Source organism: Ammospiza nelsoni, chromosome 18 (genome assembly GCF_027579445.1).
Source record: "Ammospiza nelsoni isolate bAmmNel1 chromosome 18, bAmmNel1.pri, whole genome shotgun sequence".
Taxonomy (NCBI): Eukaryota; Metazoa; Chordata; class Aves; order Passeriformes; family Passerellidae; genus Ammospiza; species Ammospiza nelsoni.
The window spans coordinates 14,091,467-14,106,722 of record NC_080650.1 but is presented as its reverse complement, the minus strand read 5'-3'; the positions used below and the strand labels follow the sequence as shown (position 1 = coordinate 14,106,722).

The window sequence follows — 15,256 nt, the reverse complement described above, 5'->3', positions numbered from 1 at the left end:
AAGAAATTTCTTCATATTTTCAGCCTTCCAAGAACAGACACACAGGTACTTCCCACACATAAAATATATAGCTGTCCACACTGTTGATAACCACAAAACACACCTTCATAGCCATCTTCAGGGTGATCACACTGAACCCATCAACACAGCTCCAGTCAGAGGAAAACACATGAGGCTTTAAAGTTATCACTAAAACCATGGGAACAGAGATTTCCATATCTCCACTCTCCCACAGAGACAAGACCAACGGGAACAGTGTTTGGAAGACTATCTACCCAAACAGAAAGCTTCCATAGAAACACAATCTTGGTATTCCTTCCTTTGAACACGATTTCCGGCTGACCTGGTTTCAGCAGGGATACAGTTAATCTTCTTCTCAGTAGGTGTTAAGAGTTGTGCTCTGGATTTAGTGCGAGTATAATGTTGATAACACACTGATGTCTGGTACCAAGCCAAGCATACCCTAAGTCAAGGGCTTTTCAGTGTCCTGCACTAGTCAGCTATACAAGCAGCTGGAGGGGAGCATGGTCAGGGCAGCTGACCCAAATCAGCCAGAGGAATATTCTGTACCACAGAATCTTCTGCTCAGTGTACAAACCAGGGGAGCTGGCCAAGAGGTGCCAATCACTCCTGGGGGACAGGGAGAGCATGGGTCAGTGGGTGCTGAGCAATTGTATTGAGCATCACTTGACTTTTGGGGTTTATTCTTCTCTCACTTTTTCCTATTGTTATTATATGTTTCTTCCCTCCAATATTTGAAAAGTTCTTATCTCAGCCCATGGTTTCAGCCTTTTACCATTCACCTCCCCATTCCACTGGGGAGGTGAGTGAGCAGATATGTAAGATGATTACAGATTTCACATGTTCTCTTGAGTTTACAAGTGTCTATTCAGCTCCACAGGTCAACATCACCGAAGTATATTTAGGAAGTGACCCACAAGCAAATGCATGCTTTAGCACTAGTAGCAATGCTTAAAGAGCACTTTTTACTCCACAATTTTAGGAACACTTCAAAGAAAAGATGCAAATAAGATACAAATAAGGATTTCCAAAGAAAGATGCTGAAACGAAACAATTGATAGCACAACTATAGAAGACAAGAAAGGCAAAACAAAACATATTCACATAGCCCGACACTACTAAACTTGACCATCTCCCAAAACTGCAACCTCTTGTGCTGACACAAGCAAAGGGAAACCTTGCTACAAGCCAATGAAAATTCACTCCAGCTATTTATCAGTAACAGAAATGAATACGTACTATAAAAGTCTTCAATTTATGAATTTAAACACACTTGTCAATATCTAACTTAAGTCAGATGAAGTGCTTTGGCCTGATTTAATCAGCTAATCTCAAACAAACCCATTGGTCTTGCCTTACAGTCAAAAGTGCCTGAAATATTTCACATCCATCATCATCAACCAGTGACCATTTCTCACATCTCCTCAAAAAAGTTTAGGATTATTTTACTTGCAGCACAACTTTAAAAAAACAAGACAAACTGTTGGCAAAATAAAGCCTATCAGAGCTTGCTAGCAACCTGCAAACACGGTGAGGCATCATCAGAGGCAACAACAACCTGCATAAGAGTACCCAAAATACAACTATTACTGCCGTACAATGGGTGAAACAACATATAGAAGGGAGGAAAGGAGTATCAAAATCCATAGTGTCAACAACAGCTCATCTGGGTAGACAAAGACTGGCCTGGATCATCCCACAATGTGCACTTCCCTTTGAGCCAGCTCCATGCAGAACTGGAGGCTTGACAGGGAATCTAAAAGGGGAATCCAACATTGGCAATTTATTGAAACATAGGTAACAAAAGGTCGAGTTAGATGGCTCTAATACATTACTAACTTCAAACGCCTCTACAAAGAATCATTTGGAGTAATGTCCCAAGGGAAGAAAAACTTGTTTTGCTCCTACAGGAACTTCCAGCTTGAACCTAGGTGGACTCCAGATCCTGCAGACAAGTACCTAATTACTAATGAGAGACTCAAGACTTCACTTTTCTTCTGAAGGAGAGCACATCTGGGAAAATGTTTTATTTTGGCACATGCATCAGGAAAAACAGACATTCTCTAAATAATGCACTCTGTTTCAGGCCAAAATAGACAAAAAGCACAAGAAGAAGAGGGAATTTGGTGGAGGGAGGGTAGGGACATATTGTTGGTCTGTTATTACCAGTTTTTCTCAAGTCCATCATTTAGTCATCTTGAAGTCTATTCAAGTGACTTTCTTCGACTCCAACTGTATTCACCAGGACAATTTTAGCTACACAACAACACACAAGTTGCAAACTAAAGGCTACCTACTGCTAGAAGACAATCACAGGTCCTCAACTTTTAACAAAATAATTCAATTTTTTATTATAAATATTCAAAATATGCTAATATAAATTGTCTGGTCTCTGTTATATTTTTGGCATCATCTCAATGAGTAACTTTGGAAGTGTCTTAATATAAGCATTTAATTGTTACAGAAAACCAATGCAAAGGAAAGCAGATGACACTGGAAAGTCATAAAACAATGTACATGCAATTTTCATGTGCTCATACACCCTGATTTTCATTCTAGGATTTAAAAGAATTTTAACATAGAAACATATGGGTTGAAAAAGACTTTTAAAGGTCATCTAGTCCAACTTCCAGTCATGGGCAGGAACATCTTCCACTAGGCCAAGTAGCTCCAAGCCCCATCCAACCTGGTCTTGGACATTCTGAGGGATGAGCAGCCACAGCTTCTCTGGGCACCCTGTTCGACGGCCTCCCCACCCACACAGGGAAGAACATCTTCCTTCTATCTAGTGTGACTCTACACTCTTAGGCTAAAGCCATTGCTCTCTGTCTCATCACTTTGGAACTTACTAAAAAGTCTGTCTTCACTCAACTATTCAAGTAAGCTGGAAAAACACAGTGATATTTTTACTTTTAAAAAATATGGCAACTGAATCTATTCATGTAGATGCTAGAGGCTCAACTCCACGTCCCATCAGACATGTAAGCATTAAGCTGCTATTGGCAAGATCTGCTGCAGTTCCTCAAGCTCAGGGACCTGATCAACTGTCTCCTGTAAAGCACTTCAAACTGAGTGCTCTGAGTCAGACATATGGAAACTTTTCTGAAAGAAGGTCTTAAAAAGGAAGGAGAAAAAAAATTTAAAAACACATGGTTTTCCTCTGCACCCTAGCAGCCAGATGGTTGGTCTTTCACTACAATTTAAAGAATTTAAAAGTTTTCCACCTCCTTTATTATGAGAATACACTTAGCACTGAACTAAAACTTAGCTAAGATGGGACAGGGTTCCTCAGCAAGCAACAGTGTTCCTCAGCAAGCAAGAGAGCAGTCCAGAGGAGACCAGTCTCCTCTATCAAAATCTCTATACTGGCCTAGGGTTGATTTGGGGATTAGCTTGTTTTCTTTTTTGCTCATTTTTTTTCTGGAGGAGCAGGAAAGGTTGTTTGTTATGGGTCAGTTTGCTGCTTTCTTTGTTTTTATAATGACTTCCATTACTCCTATTGCCATTCTTAGGGAAGCATTTCACTTATGCACTGATTCCCATAACCTCAAAAGGCTCTTTGCTCATGATGGACAAGGAGCTCTGGCTTTAGCTTATCCAAGCATTGGCTTCCAGCTCTTTCCAAGAATTTGGTAATGCAGGTATCACTGCAGACATGCAGCACACCACAAGCAGACAGTAGCGTAACCACAATGGCAACATGAAGTACTTTTAATATACTTGACAACAGCAGCAACAACTCAGTCTTTAGCACAGGCTTTATCTTCTTACGAAGATGGACAGAGTCCTGGAGCTTTGCAGGCAAACACAAGCTGCTGAAAGAGCATTGCCATCATCTGCACAGTCTTCTTATCCACAAAAAAAAGACTGTCTTCTGGAGCTGGACATGAGAATTTCACAAATCAACAACAGCACCACAACATGACTCAGTACTGTCCATCTTCAGGCACCAGATTATTCACTTCATATGCAACTGCCACCAGCCAAGCTAAAGAGCAGTGACATGGAGCCATTACTAGGTTTATTTCCCTGTTCAAAGCCCATTACTTTCCTGATTCTGAAAATAAATGGATTGTAATGGTCTTGGCATATGTGAGATTAGTCTTAACTGCTCTTGCATTGCTCTTGTAGATGTATCTCACTACCAACAAAACAAACCAGACAAAAATCCTTTGAAACCAAGTTGCCCATGTTTCTGTGCCATCTTTAGACTGCTGTAGACCACTGACCCTTCACATGCTGAAAAGGGAAACAAAAAGATAAGCCTGCACTTTATTTATTCTTCTATTGATGGACAGTAAGTCAACTCTTCCACAGAACATCAGCAGACAATCTTCGCCAGTGACCAGCTGATCCAAATGAAGCAATGCCAAGTGGTTCCACAGAGTTCTTCCAGTTTGGGCAGAACGAGCTCTTCCGTCTCCTCTATACTTGTCATTAAAGGCTCAGGAGCAGCAGGCAGTCTTGATGGGTGCCTGACCCCACTTAAGTGCTGCTCCCTGATGGTGCTCCTCATTTTCTAGACATGCACCCACAAGAAACTCATCTTCAATAATGGCTTTGCCTCTTCTCAAGAGGCGTTATTTTGGGGGATTCACTGGCGACATGCAAAAAAATCTGACTGGAAAAGAGTACCATAATCCTGTTAGTCACACACAAAGCCAGATGCTACAGAGGGATGGTGGCTGGCACGACAGCGCACACACACTGTTCCGCAGAGGTCGACCGTGCGGGTTTGGTTGCCCAAGGTGACTCCTTGTTCCTCCCGGGGCCTCTTGTCCCCATGCACCGGCTCTCCGTGACCCGTGGACCTGCCCGCGGTACAAAAGCCGGTCCCCGGAAGGACCACGAAGCGCCGGGGCCGGGGGCAGGGAGCCGCTCAACCCCACTGGCCCGCGTGGCTTCGGCCGGGCCCATCGCACTGAGGCGGTGTCCCCAGCAGGCCGGATGCCGCAGGCCCACCCCACCCCAGCCGGTACTCACGAGTTGGTGTGCAGGTATTCGAAGGTAAGCTGGGCCCGGTTCAGGCTGCTGTAATTACTCAGGGACATGGCGGCCGTGGCCGCCATCGGGCCTGGGCCTGCGCCCGCGCCGCATGCACCGGCGGCCGCGCACGCCTCGAGCCCGCCCCGCCCCCTGCCGGTCACGGGTGACGGCCGGGTGAGCAGCCGGCGCTGCGCTGCACCGCGCTGCACTGCACTGCGCTGCGCTGCACTTCGTTATGCCGCGCCCCGCCGCCGCGGTGCGGTGCGGTGCGGTGCGGTGCGGTGCGGTGCGGTGCGGTGCGGTGCGGTGCAGGCCTGCTTTGTCTCCGCCGCGCTGGGATCGCGCCCGGCACAGCAACTGTCCCCGCGGGGCGGAGCCACGCGGCTGTCCCCTATTGGTCAAAAAGGGGCACGTGATGCAAGTGCCTCGGCGCGGCCAATGTGTGCCCTTCGCCGCCGCGTGACGGGTGCGCGCGGCCGGGTGGGAGCGGTGAGGTGGGTGCGCGCGGCGCGCGGGATCCGTTTTTTCCCTCAGGCTCCGTTCAAGGCGGCAGCCGAGCGCCTCAGCGCCGCGGGAGCGGCCGCCGCCTCCTAGGGCGGGGCCGCGGCCGCGGCTGTGGCGGGGCCGCGGCTGTGGCGGGGCCGCGGCTGTGGCGGGGCCGCGGCTGTGGCGGGGCCCCGGCTATGGCGGGGCCCCGCTGCGCGGTGAGGTGGCCTGGGCGCGGTAGCTCCCTCCGGCCTTTGCCGAGGTCGCCGGAGCGGGGGGGCTAGATCGCCGCGGTGCCGGCGGCCTGCGCGGAGGGCGCCAGCTGGCGGTGACTGCTGGGTGCCAGGTTGGAGCGGATGAGGCCCGCCGGTCCCAAACGGCGGGAGTGGCTCCCGGACCCATCTGGATGGAAGGATCCCGCCGCTGATCTCTTATGACGGTTCCGCGCGGATTTCGGCTGCGCTGGTGAAGGCACTACGAAGTCGCCGAGGAGAAGCTCCTGAAAGTGCTCATACTTACCAAAATACATTAATGTAAAGGGTATATAAAATCATAAATATTCTTGCTTCAATTCTGTGCTTTTGGTTCATCTTGAAATGTGAAAGAATTGAGCTCAGGGGCTGTCCTACCTCTGTTCTGCACCCATCATTGCCCCCATCCCCACAAAATACAACCTGAACGCAGGATCCCTGAAGACTAGGAATACTTGTCTGAGCATCTGACTTGTCCAATGGAAAAACAACTCCAATCATTCTTCTGAAATGGACTCTGAAACAGCATGGCTGTGTCTTGGATACTAGGAATCTGAATTTAATATCCAGGAAGGAATTTAAAATCTGAAGGAATTCTGTCTGTGCAGAAATTATTGTGGTATATTTCTTCTTGAAGAATGTCCAGCAAGAATGAAACATGTAAGATAGCAGATTTAAAAAGGATAAACATTATTTGATACTTTATTTATAGGGCACCAAAGGGAAAAGGTAAAGATTTTGTTAAAAAAAAAGAGAAGCACTTTAAATTTTCCAATAGAATCTTATTCATTAGAGGAAAAAAAAAGAAGGCTATGGGAGTGGGATTATTCAGCCTGGGGAAGAGAAGCATCCAGGGTGATCTTACTGCAGTCTTTCAGTACCTCAGCGGGCTCCAAGGGAGCTGGAGAGGGACTTTGGACAAGGGCTAATGGCTTCCCACTGTCAGAGGGCAGGGTTATTGGAATAATGAGAAGAACTTCCATGGGAGAGTTGCGAGGCCCTGGCACAGGGTGCCCATAGAAGCTTGCTGCTCCATCTTTCAAAGTGTGAAAGACCAGGTTGGACAGGGCTTTTGAAGCAACGTGGCCTAGTGGAAGATGTTCCTGCCCATGGCAGGGGGTATAACAAGATGAGTTTTAAGATTCTTTCCATCCCAAGGCATTCCATGATTCTGTGGTATCCAACACATGTGGTAAAAACTTAAATGTAAATGTTACTCATAATTGGTAAATGGCTAAAACCTGAGTTTCATATTTGAGTTGTTTGACCCCCATTCCCAGTTGTGTATGAGCGTGAGCTGACAAGTCTGCGGCTTTGGCCTGAGAACTTAACTTCCTAGAACAGCATTTAGTTCTGTTTACCCTCAGTTTGGCCTGTTCAGGCCAGCAAGTTGTATCGTTCCTCCTGGCAGGGATTTTTCTGTGTGTTAGAGAAAATGCCTTGTGAAGGTGTCAAAAAATCACTGTGCATGTGTGTGCAGTGGCCCTTTTAGACCTTAGCTCTCAAAAGCTTTGCACAGCAGGACACTGAACTGCATTAAAGAATTAGGAAAATTGCTGTTGAGAACTATGTTTTGGTATATTGGGTTTATGACAATCAATGAGTCTATTGTAGATTGTAGCATCATCTGTTGTGCTCAGGATTTATTTTGTTACATTGTAATCAATGTCAGCAGCAGATATTCAAAAGCAATATAAATCCTGTCAGTGTAAGGGCGAGGTAATTACCCAAATATGTGTTCCTGAGGAACATGAGCCTGAACTTATGCATCATATCAACCTTGTCCTGTTAGGTAATCTGAGTATCTCTGTGCCTGTCAGGAACTTTGTCTCATCATCTTACCTTCAGGGAGCAGCCAATGTTTCTTTCCTGGTGTTGGAGAGATTGACAACATTATCTGAGTACTGCAGCAGTGTGGACAGAGCAGCTGACCACCTTCCTGCTTTTCCTATGGGATCTGACTGTTCTGTGGATCTGGCCCTTGGTAGAAGACCAGTACAATGCAGTTCTATTTCATTTGGTCAGCCCAGGCAGGAAATTGCTTATTACGATCTCACCATTTGGTGGTGCTCAATTTGACAAAGGTTAAGTCAGAATTTAATTTTTACACTTTCCCTAGCTGTTCTGCAGTAGGTTTCAGACATGTTCCTGACTTCTGCTCTTTGGTCTCTCTTGCCCAAGTCTTGAAAGATTTATACCTTCATTTGCTGGCTCTCTCACCTGCCAGACATTGGCCCAAGGTGTAATGGAATGAATTCACCTTTTGCAAAGCAGCATTTAGATTACATCACAGCTCTGCCTTGGCCGTGGCAGAGCCATGCTTTGATAGGAACCTCTCTGTCCGTGGATGGAGATATAACAGGCTTGTTTGGCCTGTGTCCCACTGCTGCAAACTGCTGAATTTCTCAGTACTTTAGAGATGAAAGTCTTCCCACTGGAAATTCACCATTGCTGTCTTTTGGGGCAGCTGTTTTTCCTTGGAAACTCTCTCCCTAAACTTTGTTTAAATAGTTCTAGATCTTTCAGTTATACTGGTTATGACAGGCAACCTCTTTTTTTTTTTTTTCTTCTGCTACCAGCACCATTTCCCTGAATTTCTCTTCCAGGATCTGTGGAATCTCTGCTTTCAGTCCCAAGATCTCCGCATCTTACAGTAATGAGCAAAATAAATCTGGCTGCTCAGGTGTCACAGGCAGTACCCCCTCATTTTTGAAGTCTCCAGTGTAGTAGAAGGCAGCAGTTTGCTCTGGTACACATAACTTTCCTCGTAAATGACCTGTGGGTTGGTGGTTTGTGCAGCCTGTACAAGTGGAGCTTGGGGCAAAGTGTACTGTTCTTCTTTAACCCTAAGGCTAAGTTTCTTACTCTGAGATAATCCCCAAGTCTCCTTGTAAAACTAGTCTTTTGATTCCACGCTGTTCAAAATCTGTGTTTCTAGGCTGTGGTGTAAGTTCCCATGCAGTCCCACATAGTGTTTGCTGGGTCCTTAATCTGGCACAGCATTTTGTTAAGCCTCTTTCCACTGAAGTCCAGGCCATAGCCTGAGGTCATTGAAGAGTTTATTTATGTGGCCATTGTTCTGCAAGTTGAAGGTAACTGCTTCTACATCTGTGTGGGCCTTGAGTCAACAATTGTTCTTTTTCTCCCCATTTGTCAAGATGCTAGCCTGCTAAGCCAATACTTAATGCAGGAGTCGTTATAGTGGTAAGTACTAGATTCTGCACCAGACAAGTGCCATGAGTGCAGCCAAGTGTCTTTTTCACACACCTGTGAGGTCTCCCAAGTTAACTGTTTGTAGCTTTATTCGGTCTTTGTGTACATGAAGAAATGTAAAACTTTGTGTTGTAGAAAATTAGGTTTTCAGTTGTCAGAATGAAATAAACAGGCAGTGAAACATAAATCTGACACATCACCAGTAATCCTCAGGTGTTTACTGATCCTGCCTTTATCCGTTGTTTTCTGGAAGGAAAAAATGGCATTGCCTTTGGATGCAAGGTCCTCTGTCTACCTCATGACGGAAGCTGCTGAAGTTCTAGGTCAGTGCTGTTCTACCAAGCATTCACCTTACTTCTTCTAAGAAGATTGGGTGCAGTTGCAAGCCCCAGTAACCAGATTGTCATGGACCTCTTTTCCATTGCCCTGAGTTTGTAGAAAGAATTTCAAAGCAGCTTCCTTTAGTGGGCTTGAAGTCATGTTGCCTCACAGCTTTTTGGTTCATTCTTTCATGTCATGCCGTATGCTGCCTCTGCCGTGTGATGAGTTCTCATTGTCTCCCAGTACAGAATGGGAACTTCTGCTGTGAGTACAGAATGCTGCTGCCTCCTAAACACGTGAGGTGTTCTCCTTTAGACAGAGCATGCCAGTCTCACTCACAGAGAAGAGCTATGTCAAAAAGCATCAGAAGCATTCCTTTTCTTGAGCATGAGTTGTATCTCCATGTCAATTCAATACAATCCAGGAACACAACCCTGAAGTCAAACTTTTAGAAGGAAGTGTTTTCTTCCTGGCTTCTCCTAGTAAGGAGTTATTCCCTGTATGACCTGAAGCAGCCCTGTTTCTTGTGTTCATAGGCACATCTGCCCAGCTTCTCCATCATTTGCATCAAGTAGCAGAGCAATTTGCTGACTAAACGTAAGTATCATGAAGTTGGACCTCTCTTCATGGAAGTGTCTTTTTCTCTTATGTTGGGAAGCCTAAATTCTGCAGTAGTTTTGTGAACAGTCTGTGTATCAGTCCTTACAAGACATGCAGAGTAAGATGTTCAAAGATGAGCACCTACATGTGGAAGGTACTGGCATAGCAGTTCAGAAATCTTTTCTGTAGTGCCAGGTGTCAATCTCTCAATGCTTTGTTTTCAGGAAATGTCACTTCATGGATTTAAATTTGTTATTTCAGTCTAGGTACCATTCTCGGTGAGACACTGGTTGTCAGGAATTACTTTGTAAATGAGTTTGCAGAAGAGTAGAAAGGGTGATTAAGAACAGGGAGACATCTTGGAGTGAATTGTCAGCAGAATGGTGAACAGGGAGGATTCTCTGCTGCCAGTCAGGCTCCCAGTGTCCTGAGCCCAGGTTTGATTAATGAATTAATAACATGAAAAAAAGTCACAGCTGTTACAGCATCATGTCACCGCCTCAGTCCTACTGCAGAAAACACCCTGTGCCTTGGCAGGAAAGACAGGCAGAAGAGCCTACAAGAAGATGGCAGAAAAGGAGCGATCGTGGTGTCTTACAAGACTTTGCCCCACAAACTTGAAAGAGTTATGTATGGCATGAACTCACTGTCAGAAATTAATATTTTGGTCAAGATCCACAAGGGTCCACAGGGATGCTGCAAAGGACCCAAGGCCAGAGGCTTTCTGCTCTGAGCTGGAACAATGATGTTTTTAGTGGCTTCGACCAACATAAGAAGGTGTGCAGGCTTCTTAACAAGGTAGCTAACTAGTACAATTCCTTTTATGAATAAATAATTTTTCCTGTCTCATTATTTGAAATACGTGGACTGTGTTTCTTGTGGGTTTGGTCCAACTCAGTGTCTGTTTAACTCAGGCTGATGGATGTGTGCCTGACATGGGTAGTTCAGGTAATTTCAGTATGGCAACTTGAAAGCAACCAAAAACATACTCTTATAATGAAAAGCTTATGGGAAAATCTTGGGTGTCTCATGGAAGCAGCATCCTAGTAGATTGAGCTGTGGTACCAATGAAGAGATGAACAGATGAATCACCACATCAGAACATACATGGAGAGTGCTACAGAGAGAGCAGGGCTTAGCCAGTAATTTCCATCAAAGCATCTCTCAGTGATGACTAGATAACTGCTCCTCTGGCATTTGCTGGGAATGCCACCATGGATCAAATGTCTTCTGTCATCTCTGAAGGCATTCATCTCTCCTAGCTTTAGCTCTAGACAAGTGCTAGGTGCATGAGAGCCCTGGGCTGCCCTTCTGCCTTATAGGAATCTGACATCAACATGAAGAGCTGACTGCCTTGGTGGGAGAGAATGAGGGGAACTTCACAGATGTGTAATATATTCCCTGGAATGTCAGGGTTTGGGGGAAGCTGGTCAGTCTGGCAGTCAAGAGATGGTGTGAGGAGCAGAAGTACTGTAGGAAAAAGATGTCAGCTCTCTGTCAGTACGCAGCTCTGGAGACTGTCCCTAGCCTGAGCTAGGACTATCAGGAAGCTGGGAAATTCTTGGGAGGCGAAAAAAAGAATCTGTGAGGCAGTGTCATTTTTTCAGCAACTTCACCCTGAAGTTATTTCTTGTTACTCAGATCTTCCATCCAAACCTAGTTATTTTCTTTAAGAGAAACAAAGTCAGGAAATGTTTTATCAGCACAGTTGGATCATCTCATGATGGTTTCACCAGTCCTCATCAATCCTGTAATCCCATTCCTTTGGAGGATGTGTGATATCATCTTGCTTGTTCAATACATCCTAAGCCTCACTTCTTTGTCCTGCATTGGTGATCTACATAATACATCATCTGCATAATATTTTGAAAAGACAATGGATTTTGTTTTGTGAAAGTGGTTTTGCCTGTGTGCCTCTCCCAAACTCCTTCCCTAACCCTGCCCCACCTAATGTAAGGAAGAGCAGAGTATCCATAGGCTCACAGGAGTGTCATGGTGGCTTGTCTCCTACTGGCATGTGGGATAATGGGTATGTGAAAGCCAATGAAGAGACTCCAGCCTGTGTTGAAAGTCAGTTTTGGTGTTGCATCAGGTGGCGCTGGCTGAAATGTAGGAAAATACCAGTATTAAAGACAGTAGTGCAAAATTTAAAGGAAGTGTCTGGCTCTGGGCTGAGGTTAAATGGAGAGGTGACTGCTAGGCCAAAGAGATGCCAGCCCTTTCTGAGGGCTCAGCCCAGGCTGAGCAAAAAGCAAGAAATAGCCAGACAAAGGGGTGAGTATCAGCAGTACTGCCTGACTGGGATCACTCACCAAGGCTACAATCACTGAACAAGGGTGCAAAATCAGGAGAAATTGAGTGTGAGAGGAAGAATTGGGCTAGGTTGTTCACATGGTAGGGGGAAATGGGGGCAAAATAGAAGGCAAAGCTAGTGATGGAGCTGTTTGGGGCCAGGGTGGGCTTGGGAGCGTTACACCAAATCTGCTAGGGTTCTGCGGGTGGGTTTGCCTTGCTTCTGCAGCCATGGTAGTGGAATGTGACGCCCAGCATCACTGAACAAGTCTCCTGACATGGCAGCTGTGAGTGTGACTTACATTAGCAGCTCACTTTATTAGAATCTCAGAAAAGGCCATTTAAGGAATCTCATTTGTGTCCACATCCCTCTGCAGCTTTCCAGACAGGACTGAAAGACAGGGGAAGAGCTCTGCAGGTCCTTTCCCAAGCTGCTGCTGGCAGGGTCTTGGAAGCTGACAGCCCATCTCGCACTCCAGCACACCCAGCCATTTGGTTCAAACTGGGAGGTGACCCTTGCCAGGAGGGATTCAGCATTTCCAGGCCACAGGGATGCATGCCACCAGACCTGTCAGTGTACCTCAGTCCCACCTGAAGTCATCCCAACTCCAAACAGTAAATGGGGAAGCTGCCTGAAAAATGAGGGAACACTTTTGCTCACGAATTACTCAAGGCTTTGGTAGTGTTCTCAAATATTTGTTTCAGTGTTCCAATAAATGTTCTATTTGAAGAGAAATATTGTAATTAGCCAATATTCCACAGAATCTAAATATTTTGCTCTAAGATAGTATTTCCTTTCCCTGCCCCAAAGAGATTTAATCCTTGGCTGATTATGTGGCTCAGGTTCTGGCCATGATGTGGGCTTCCTTCCACTGTTCACATATAGCTAAGGTCTTAATCCAGCCACTGTCATAGCAAGGGGGAGAAAAGAATTTATCCTTAGTTAAACCTGGGAAGAGTTTTCCATCTGACTTCGAATGAGGAGTATGAAAGAACGCACATCGGAAGAGGATGGGAGAATTAGGGGGCAGAAACCAAGCCTCCCTGCCTCCCTGCATCAGCTGTGCAGGGAAGGGGTCACTTGCCAGCAATGGGGAGCCCTTGAAAGAGAGGCCATGGGATCTCAGAGCATGTGAGATCCCTGGAGCTCACAGCATGAAGAGCAGACAGTGTGGGTCAAGTGCCACAACTGGAATTTGTCCCTGCCTGCTCCTCCCTGAGGTTCTCCAATGCCTTTGCTTGTTGCGGGACTTGCTTTCCCACTGGATGGCAAAGGTGCTGCCCAGTTTCATAGTGTGGAAAGGGTTTTAGGCACACCACATGGTCCCTGCTGTGGAGAAACACCCTGCCCTGCACCCAGGGCTCTGCAGTGTTCACAAGTGTCTGCTGGATTCATGGTCTGGAGATGCACCAGGCAGAGAGGAGTGTGAGCCTGCACTGAGGGATGCACCTTGGCATGACTGCCATCAGAGCACACAAGTGGTTGGCCACACTCTCCCTCTCCCAGGTTTGTGGCAGAGCTGAGGTCAGGCTGCTGGGCTGTAGCTGTTGGAACAAGCAGGCACCAGCTTCCAGGTATGCAGATGTGTGAAGCTCAACTTCCTTTTGGGATGCCAGTAACTGATAGGTGCTGGGTGTCTCTTGAGCAAGTGCTTCCCTGAAACATGGAGAAAAATTAGAGGACTGGAGGCCAAAGGATTCAAGAGAAGAAGTAACAGCATGCAGCATGTTGGTGCAAGTTTTGCCCAGCACAGGGAAGCACATTCAGCTGGGAGCCCACCACCCCAGCCTCGTTGAGGTGTAGCTGATGGGTTTTGGACCAACTGGATGCTCCTGCTGCCACTGAGGCTGAGCCACAAGACTAGGCATAGCATGTGGGTTCAAGGGAACCTGGAACAATGGTGTCTGTCACACATGGTAGTTGGTGGGACAAGCTGCCTGCTCTTTTTGCTTTCGGTGGGAAGTTTGGCAGTTACAGTGTGTGTTCTGTGGTGTTTCCTCAGTGACCAGTCTGGCAGTACCTGCTGTGTCTCCATGGGGTGGTTTGAGAAGTCCACTGTAGGAGCATCTTAAGAATTGTGAGGAATTTTTGTAACATCAGATGGAGACTTTGATCCATTTTATGATCTTGGTGGATGTTGATGGTATCCTTCATTATTCTGCTGGTTCACTTTACCATGTGTACCTGGGGCCAGGAACATTTTAACAGGTACTGGGAGAAGAGGAGACTTGTAACACCACCTACTGATATGCAGAATGTTAAAATGTGTGGCATTAAATATAAAACATAAATGCTGTGAGGTGATTGGGAGAAGCTTTGCTTTGTGACAGCTGGATTTTGTGTCCTGCATCACAGCTGCTGGAGTGGGAATGGGGGAATGGTTTGGGTGGCAGGCAGAGCAGCTTCTTGAGGGACCAAACACAGCATAAGAGACATTGAAATGTGGGCACAACTTGCGAGGAATGGCAGAATTTTTGTGAAAGGTTATTTTAAGATTTCTCTGTGTGCCATCATACCACTGAGGAGGGAGAAGGAATATCATGGAAGGAGGTAGCTGGATTGGGATGCACCTGACAGCTGTAAATGAGTCAAAAAGAGCAAAGTGCTGGTTTGTAACTGCCATACATGATGGAGCTGCAGTTGACTGTAGTTCAGTGACTGAAGTTGGGACTTAGGAGAATGACCTCCAGAAAAGGGAAGGATGGGAAAGCGCTTCATGGGGAGCCAGCAGAGCATCATGGGATGCTGGTGGGAGTTTTTGCTGGATACTTGTTCATAGTGGCTTTCCAGTGGATAAATTAATCTTCTATCTCCAAAGTTAATTGGCGATCACATGTGAAATGCTGAATGCAGTACTAGCAATCTCAGTTGGTCAGTTACTAGCATGGTGCTAGTAACTCCAAGGCTGTGGGTTTGATCCTCCTTTGGGCCATTCACTTAAGAGTTGGACTTGATGATCCTTCTGGGTCCCTTCCATCTCAGACTATTTTGTGATTCTGTGAAAAGCTCTGTGAATCTCATTGTGTATGGATAGGGCATTTTAATGCAACAGCTCACCCTGCCTGTTGTATATATTAGGCATAGC

The 15,256-nt window shown here is 46.1% G+C and overlaps 1 protein-coding gene across 2 annotated transcripts in view; it reads right to left on the bottom strand.

The window, feature by feature from the left end:
• The window catches only part of MORC2 (MORC family CW-type zinc finger 2), a 49,276-nt gene extending 44,107 nt beyond the window's left edge, over positions 1-5,169 (bottom strand). For both annotated transcript variants that reach the window (XM_059485194.1, XM_059485195.1), the window contains exon 1: positions 5,005-5,169. In XM_059485194.1, the coding sequence (XP_059341177.1) occupies positions 5,005-5,090 (86 nt within the window). In that variant the 5' untranslated portion in view covers positions 5,091-5,169. The remainder of the gene's footprint in view (positions 1-5,004) is intronic.
• Positions 5,170-15,256: the final 10,087 nt, after the last annotated feature.